At 45.4% G+C, this 8,714-nt stretch overlaps 1 protein-coding gene and 1 pseudogene across 1 annotated transcript; one reads left to right on the top strand and one right to left on the bottom strand.

Moving 5' to 3' along the window:
- The first annotated feature begins 1,457 nt into the window (after nucleotides 1–1,457).
- LOC104864936 (PRAME family member 20) lies at nucleotides 1,458–4,288 on the top strand. The gene is made up of 5 exons (XM_033767386.1): nucleotides 1,458–1,759; nucleotides 2,177–2,398; nucleotides 2,454–2,751; nucleotides 3,405–3,568; nucleotides 3,805–4,288. Exons 1-5 carry the CDS (start codon nucleotides 1,458–1,460, stop codon nucleotides 4,286–4,288), a joined length of 1,470 nt encoding a protein of 489 aa, XP_033623277.1.
- Nucleotides 4,289–5,615: 1,327 nt separating this feature from the next.
- Nucleotides 5,616–8,088, bottom strand: LOC104864903 (annotated as a pseudogene).
- Between the last annotated feature and the right edge of the window lie 626 nt (nucleotides 8,089–8,714).

Here is an 8,714-nt window from a genome sequence, read left to right as displayed (position 1 = left end):
AAAGAATAAATGACGAATGGATACAGAGAAGAGTGGGGAAGGAGCAGCAGAAAAGCAGCCCCCGAAGGTGACTGTAGACCCTTTCACAGATGAGAAAATCTGACTGTGAACAATTGAGTCAAAGCCACACAAAAGACAGCAGCTGAGAATTGGATTCCGGTAACAATTATTTCCCAGATTTCCAGTCTAAAGTTAACACCCTCTCTCCGTAGTGTTCTGCAAACATTTCCTGTTTGTTTAGGGGTTATTTGTTGCTCCTTTTGTAGAATATTTCTTCCATCCTATCTTTCACTTCCCATCTTCATCACCTTCTCATTCATATACAGTGGACCACAAAATTCATGGGGCTTTCATTCCTAGAGCACCTGGAAAGTGTGAAAGATGGAGAATCTCAGGTATGGTCAGAAAAATGCCTATGGATGCCTATTTTTATAGTTTATACCCTAAATATGCTGTATCTCCTGCAGTTATATGATTTAATTTAATAAAATACTGTATTCATAAAGCCTTAGAAGGTATAGGGTGTTTCGGCTGCATCTTAGGGCTTAAAGAAGAGGAAAACCAAGAATACTTGGTATAGCTACATGCTATACAGCAACCTGTTATGATTCTGAAGTGATTCTGGTACTTCTTCCAGAAATTGGCTACAGGGCAACAGCCAATCACCAGCAAGGAGAACTGAAAAATAATCTCCAATTGGCTACTTGCCAATCTGCTGGCCAAAAATTTGCAGAGGACATTTGCAGTTTCTACAAAATTGTCAGAGCTTCCACAAGCAATTATTAGTTATTTTCTAAGGAAAATTCCAGCAAAGACTCTGGCTGTGAACTCTGAATCACAGCTTCATGGGGGTACAATGTATTTTCATTCAACAAGACTGATATCAGCCTAAGAAATTCACTCCCCAGCTGCTTACCCTGCTGAATGGTTACCCCACTGACTGCGAGGAGATGGATGACCCAGGGAAGCAAATGGGGATGCAGATGGATTATACCTGTCCCTGGTCCTGCCAGCTCTCAGATAGGAGTAGAATCTAGGATTCTACAATTATTTGAAATGAAAATCCATGGCATTTATTTTGCAGTATGCTCAATTTTTCTTATTTGAGGTGAAAATCAGAATTTTTTGCCCAAAACTGGTGGGAGTCAGTTTCAGATTCCTTGGTTACCAGTTCCCAGTGGGCCCAGAGTACAGGATGGTACAGTTGGAGATGGATGTTTTGGTCCTCACCTTGCTTCACCTGGGAGTCATTGGACATTCTTCCTGGTGTCATGACAGGCAGGAGTAATGCTTTGGGACCATGAGCACAGAATAGATTTTCTTTGTCAGACCAGGGACTTTGTAGATGAAAGTCGTTTTCCTCAGGGATAAGAAGAAGGGGTGTCTCAGCCCTTCCAGAAAGGAGGACTCTTTCCTCAGTGTTTCCTCAAGACACTTGGCCTTGCAGATTCAGCAGGATGAGCACCAACTCCCCACCCACACTACTGAAACTGGCAATGCAGAGCTTGCTGAGAGATGAGGACTTGGCCATGGGAGCTGTGGGAGATTTACCAGGGGAGCTCTTCCCACCAGTGTACATGGAGGCCTTCACCAGGGGACTCACTGAGCTCCTAAAGGCAATGGTGCCACTCTGGCCCTTTCCCTATCTGCCCCCAGGAGCACTGATGAGCATGAGGAGACCACAGACTTCTGACACTGAGGTGGATATTGCCGAGGTGGAGAAAAAGATTTTACAAGCTGTGCTGGATGTGCTTGATGTGTAGTTGGACCAGAATGTTTGCCCCAGGTGAATGTGACCAAGGTATGCTGGAGAGAGGGCTCAGAGAATTGAAGAAGGTACAGAAAGCATCAGGGAGAGTGAGGCTGGGGGGAAAGGCAGAGCCGTCTGATGGTGACTGGCAGAGGATCAGGGAAGCTTTAGGCATTGCTGAATTACCTGGGAGTTTACTGCCAGTGGGGAGGCAGCAGTGAAAGGAGCAAGAAATTCCTGAGTCCTCCCACAGGCATGAGGAATAGGGTCTGGGCTTGAAATAAAAGGGAGAAAGGAGCAAGAAAAAAAAAAAAAACAGCACAGAAAGAGTGGAGGAGATAGCAGCTGATGTCTGGGATGAGCAGATCACAGGAGGCCAGTGGGTCCTGGCCTAAATTCTCAGACTCCTTACTGGCTCCCACACAGGAGCTTGAAACTGCAAGAGGTAGCTACATGGGACATGCACAAAACCTTCTGGAGAGTTCGGGCTGGAAACGAGTTAGAAGCCTGCTACTCCTCAGAAGCCATGAAGAGGAGAAACACAGAGAAGAGTGGGGCGAGGGCAGCACAAAAGCATCCCTTCAAGGTGATTGTAGACCTGGAGTTCAGTCAGGAACCTCTGCACCTACTCCAATCCCAGCCCCTCAAGTGGGCCCAGGAGAGGAAAGGTTTGGTACAGTTACTGTCCAAAGTTGTGCTTTAGAATAGCTGACATTCAAAGTATCATAGAAGTCATGGAAATCTTGAACCTTGGTTCTGTGCAGGAGGCAGATGTGGGCCACTGCTGGTCACTCTCCATCCTACCTCATTTCAACCCTTATCTGGGTGAGATGCAAAATCTTCACAAATTAATTCTCTATGGCATCTCTGTTCCTTCATTCATTTCACCAGAGAACAGACAGCAGTTAGCCACCCAAATGACCTCCCGATTTCGTAAGCTTCACTATCTGCAGGAGATTTTTATGGACTCTGTCTCCTTCCTTGAACACCACCTGGACCAGGTAGGTGCTCATGTAAGATGTGAAGATCTCTTTTCAGAGCCTGAAGAGGCTCTCTGTGTTCTAGAAAGATTAAGGAACATGGAGAGATGCGACAGAGATCAAACACTAGAGTATCAACACATCGCCTTTTTCACTCATTGGTCCTACAGCAAGGGGTCACATAAACACTGTACTGCAGTAGCCAGACAGGAAAGGGCCACTGTGTCAGATGCCAGAATTCAGAGGTCAGATACATTGAGGGTCCATTCAAGACAAAAGTCATTGAAGGAAAACAAGAGTACACATCCCCATTCAGTGTGTGAGCTTCTTCCTCAGATGTGTGAAAGACACTGGGCCTGTTCCTGTGTCCCCAACTGGAAAAGGCTGCTGGTGATAGCGGCAGAGGCTTGAAAACCTCAGCTGGATATTATCGTGCTCTCTTCCTGGGCCTCCATCATCCCAGACATCAGTCGCTAGCTTCCCTACTCCTTCTGCCTTTTCTCCTTGCAACTTTTCTGCCTTTGATACAGCCCAGTTGCCTCTCGTACTTCTTCTGCGAGGAGACAGGAACTTATCACTCCTTACACTTCTGTGTCCTGAATTAGCAGTCCCCTTTATTCACAATCAGTACCTCTGTGGCTCAGCAATGCCCAAAGCCTCTCTGATCCTCCCAGTATCACTGTCAGAATCCTCTGCTCCTTGGTGGGGTGGTGATGACCAGACCGGAAGTGCAGGACTCTGAAGCTGATGGCAAGGAGAAGAGGCGCGGGACTGGAAACAAGGACACAGACTCTGCTGACAGCCTTCTGGGAAACCCCAGGGGATGTGGCCAGGTCTTGTCTGATTTGTCCTTCCTGCCTGTCTTGCTTCTCTGTGGTTTTCTGCTAGGGAGAAAAGAAAGAGGACTGTAGAGATGTGGGACTCACCAGCCTTGCAAGTGATGGTAAATTCCCTCAGCCTAAATTGGAGAGACACAAATGACATTTGATCTACCAAGTAGTTATTCCCCACCACCAATTAATCAATTATTCATCACCACCAATTGTCAGATCTAATTACTTGGTGTCTCTGTAGGTGCCCGACATCACCCTTGAGGACCATTTCATTAATTTACTGCCAGCTTTCACATTCTGACTGGAACCAGCTGCCATGTTGTCCCAGCACCGGACACCTGAAACACTTGGATCTCAGAGGTATCAGGCTGACTCATTTTAGTTCCAATCCTCTCCGATCTCTCCTGGATAACATTGCAGCCACTCTGACCACCCTACATTTGCAGGCCTGTAGGATCACGGATGCCCAGGTCCATGCCTTTCTGCCTGCTCTGAGCCAATGCTCCCAGCTCATTACCTTCAGTTACATGTGCAGCTTCATGTCTGCAGCCACTCTGGAGAGCTTGCTGTGCCACACTGCCAGGCTAAGCAGCTTATGCCTAGATATGTACTCTGCTCCTCAAGAGGCTTATGCTTCCAGGCATGGTGCCCACCAGCTGAGGCAGGATGAGATTCACGAAGGGCTGAGGATTGTACTGCCATTAAACCACCCCAGGACAGTATAGTTTTGTGGTGCTCAATGGGATATATATCTTAATAGGGAAGCCTATTGCCTGCACTCCACTCCATGCTGTGTGGGAATCCCTCTTTAGTTTGATCCACATATTCTATGCTTCCTTCTGGCCATTGAGGAACACAGGACTTTTATTTCAGCATAAATGAGAAAAAGACAAGTCAGGCAGCAAACTTGAAGAATCACTGAATCAAGAATTAAAGTGACCTTTGTGGACTCACATCCTAGAAAGCATCAGAATGAGGAATCTGAGTTTCTAGTTACAAATTCAGGCTTGAGATGAACGTGTGGATGTATGTAAAGAAGTGATCTAAAATAAAGAGAGTTGCACCTAAACCGTCTGGTTTCCTCCCAGATCATTTTGCCTGCTTTCCAGCTTAGGGCTCACGAATCTGCAGTAACTGATGGGAAAAGGCCCTGAGCTGTCTGATCAATGAGGTTTGGGGGCCTCAGAAACTCACAGCAGCAAGGAGATACTCCATAGAGTTCATTCTCTCCCAGTCTAGTTTTTTCTGGCCACACATTACCTCCATCTGTTCTGGTTTATCTCCCTTCCCAATACACTTATGTTACTTGGGAGTCATCTTAGGGCCTTTCCACTGAACTACAGCCACAGAGTTTCCAGATGGGGTCCTTCTGAACTGTCAGGGTTGGGCTTGCACTTGCGGTCCTCTGCCATGACATCCCAGGATGCCGTGATAACAGAAGTGGGCCACTATTCTCAGATACTTCCTCCTTATTTTTGTGCCTCTGTTTTTCCTTTCCAAGATTTTCAACCTGAAATGCACACCAGAAACCAACTCTCTAAGGTAGAATTCCTATGGGAATTGCAGAAACTGCAATCAGGGACACACCTGCTATGGAAGGCCACAGGTGCCTGACCCTACAATATTGTTATATGCCTTTGATAATTATTCTTCAACTTTGTTAAAAAAAAATAATAAGGGACTCTCTTTTTTTAAAGGTCAAAGTTGTTGCTTTTATTGTTAGAAATAACTTGTATTTCTACATATAGAAAATTGCTTTGAGTAACCAAGAAAATAACTATTTTATGAGAAAACATAAAAGCTAGCTTAACTAAGTCCAAACTAATATATTCTTATTGTCCAAAGGTAAAGCAGGGCACCGAGAGTAGCCTCCGAAAAACAAGAAGAGCAAAGTCCTGCAGTAAAGCTGCAAGTCTATACTGTTCATCTCACGTTACAAGTTTCTTTTTTTGTTGTTGTTTTTTGTTTTTTGAGACAGGGTCTCACTACATAGTTGAGACTGACCTGGAACTCACTATATAGCCCAGGCTGGTCTCGAACTCACAGCGATCCTCCTGTCTCTGCCTCCCAAGTGCTGGGATTACAAGTGTGTGTCACCATGCCTGGCTTATGACTTTCTTATAATCGTCTTTCTGCCAATACAATCCTACTTCCTAAAGAATGAACATATAGAACACATTGCAAAATGGTTCAGAAAAAAACTGAAATAATTCAAGAACTTCTAGTATTAGAGAGAAAAGGAAATACTGGGTCTTAATATCCAGTCCAAGTGATATAACTGTAAGGACCAAGTATTCAGGTCGAGGTGGGCTCTCTCTGTGCCCCTTGCCCAGAACAGAGCTGCAAAAATTCCATTCTGTATAACTCCATTCTGTATGACAGTCTCCCTGTGTTTCTGTTCCTCTTTTTATGATCTAAAAATAAATCTCTCTTGCTTATCCCTGCTTAGGATAATCAATAAGAACTGATTTTGGCATTAGTCAGTTTAAGATAATTACATGTTCTGTCAGAATGTAGGTACAAGTAATTTTCCGTAAGTGTTCTCCCAGTACAAAAGAATAAACGAAAGATAAAAATAGCATCTATAAAAAGGGAGAGCCTCCCCAACCCTGTATAATCCTGCATCCAAGATGGGTCTGGACTCTCGGTCTGAAGCCACTGTGACAGTAACACCCGAGGGTCCAGGCTCGAGCTTGCAATAAACTCCTCATGTAATTGCATCGGACCTGACTCCTTGGTGGTCTCTGGGGACTTTGTGACTTGGGCATAACAATAACTAAGATTTTTCTAATGTGACAAGCCTGCCAACTCAAAGTGTCAATATCCTCAATTCTCCAGAAGTGATTCTAGCTCTTCTTGTAAAGAACTGAGTCGCTCCTGTTCTCAGTCGTCCTTTTGAATTCATCCAGCACAGCTTGAAATTTGTTCTAAAGAGCCAGGTTTTCCACTTTCATGAGATCCTCCAGCCACTTTGCTCCTGGAGCTTGCCTTTCATGTTATCAATCTGTTTCTGAATTCCCATAACCAGTTGGTTGTTTCCTTCATTTTCTTCGTGCTGTTCATCTGATTCATTCAGCTTGTCCTGTAGCTTTCTCTCCAAATCTTCCTCAGTATCAATAATGTTTATATCTTCTTCATCTTGATGCTGTGTCTCATCTTCATCTTCACTGCTGCTGCTATCATTGAATATCTCTTGAAGCTCATCATGTTCTAATGAGTCATGGCCCTGCCCATGTCCATACAAAACTGGGGAGAAGATATCAAGGCCTTGATTTTGTCTCTTTTGTTTCCTCTTCAGCAATTATTTCCCAATGAATACTGACAGTTTCAGCATCTGTACTGAATAACCGCTTAACTTCTTTTCCCACATCTGGGGACTCAATATACTTCCTCTTTGCTGTCTTCCAGAACCTTCTCTTTCTCACATTTTTTAGAGGCAGAGTAATTCCATGGTTCCAAACAAACTTTTTCTCTTTATCTTTTTTCTTGCTTGCTTTGGGATCAGTAGTGGTAACTGGTCACTCCACAGGATAGAGATCACCGTCAACTGTGGAGACAAGCATCTGATAGATATCAGTTGTCTTGTAAAAGGTCTTTTTGTCAATGGTTTTCAAGCTTTCCATGACACAAGGTAAATCTACCAATTTTGCAGCCAATGGGACCCTGTCCACTCTGACAATTCCATGACGCGCATCAGGGTGTAATTCAATTGTCATTCTGTCCTTCAGGTTGACATGGCCAGACTGTACTGCCCTTCTCACAATAGAAGCATATTCTGGGGGTAAGCGTAAGATAAACTGGTTCTCTAGTTCATGAGGAGCATCATCTTTGCTCTTACTCATCTTTACTTGTTGGTGATTCACTTCTCCAATAAGCACTTGTTTCACTAAAAAGTTCCAGCTACAAGAGTTTAAAAATCCAGTGTGATATAAATTCAAATCTCTAATTACAAAGACTTCTAAGCAGAACACAAGCCAGCTAAACACCTATTTTTGTCTTAATTTTTTATCAAGCACCAAGTCTTCCCGGTGCATATGCTGTAAGGGAACAGCAGCAGTTGTTATTAACAACACACTGGTTTATTCAGCAAGTTTATCTGCCTATTCTTTGCAATGCCAACTTGCAGCCTCTAGGTGCCGCTGCCGGACAACGCAGACTGCATAAACGCCCAGCAAAGCAAATGGCGGCTCAATCCCGAGGATTATAAATTCAGCCTCTCCGCGCGAGACCTAAACAGAAAAGCCAGTCCGGGCAAAGCGGCCCAGAGGAGGAAAGCGGTCAGGAGAAGAGCGGTCCCAAGCAGCCAAGCGGCACGGAGGCAGCAGGAGGACGGTCGGAGGAGGAGGGTGACCGGAAGTAGAAGAGCTATCCGGAGCTTCTATGGAGCCCAGCGTCTCTTTCTCGATTTCTTTGCTCGTCCTGCTGCTTGATCCCTTACTGATTACCAGTGCAGGGACCCAGAACGAGCAGTGCGAAGTCTCGCCGAGACCCGCCGCACCGAGCCCCAGCGGCAGATACCCCTCGGAGAAGCAGGCCCTACGTCACGGCGCGGGGCGGGGCGGAAAGACAGCGTGAGTGACAGCCCGGCCCAGGCGGAAGTACTTGCTTCGTTACTGCGCGCAGGCGCAGTTATGTAATTACGATGCGAGGTCTTGTCTACTGTTTTCGCGAGAACTTGTCTTTCCCACTGTAGAGCTTTCAGTTGAGAGTCGGCTGGTCCCAAGGCACAGTGACGTATTGGAGGGGCATCACCGAGGAGAAATAGTCCTCGACAAACAGCAAAGAGCAGGAGCAGCAGCAGTAGCAGAAGCCGGGAAAACTCTCCTTAGCTTCTCCCAGCTCTCTGGTCATGGAGAAGGTAAGATGGTTGGGCCATATGGTATTTCCATTGCTATTGTTCAAGAAATTCCTTGGTCTAGTGATCTGAAAACATTTCTCCTGGTGGGCACAGCTGAATTTTCTGACTCCTCATCTAGTGAGGACTGGAGTAAAGATTACTTGCTGACAGTGGATGGGATAGTGTTGTCCTGGTGCTAGCAGGGACTAGCTTTTGGGCCACCGAGGACAGAGATATTGGGGCCAACTGAGAAGTCCTCCACCATAAACAAAATAGAGACTGTGGTTCAGAGTTAGTCTTCTGGGTCTCATAAA

The sequence above is a fragment of the Fukomys damarensis genome, unplaced genomic scaffold (assembly GCF_012274545.1).
Source record: "Fukomys damarensis isolate Sample0158 unplaced genomic scaffold, DMR_v1.0_HiC HiC_scaffold_23, whole genome shotgun sequence".
Classification (NCBI taxonomy): domain Eukaryota; kingdom Metazoa; phylum Chordata; class Mammalia; order Rodentia; family Bathyergidae; genus Fukomys; species Fukomys damarensis.
Note: the sequence above shows the minus strand (reverse complement) of the source record. Positions and strands in the feature narration are given on the sequence as shown.

What these genes read in the sequence shown, in the direction of transcription:
- LOC104864936 (XM_033767386.1), top strand. Translation starts at nt 1,458, where the DNA reads ATGAGCACCAACTCCCCACCCACACTACTGAAACTGGCAATGCAGAGC. An exon ending in TTGAACACCACCTGGACCAG is followed by an intron (nt 2,752 to 3,404) that starts GTAGGTGCTCAT and finishes TGATCCTCCCAG; the next exon opens with TATCACTGTCAGAATCCTCT. An exon ending in AGGGGATGTGGCCAGGTCTT is followed by an intron (nt 3,569 to 3,804) that starts GTCTGATTTGTC and finishes GTGTCTCTGTAG; the next exon opens with GTGCCCGACATCACCCTTGA.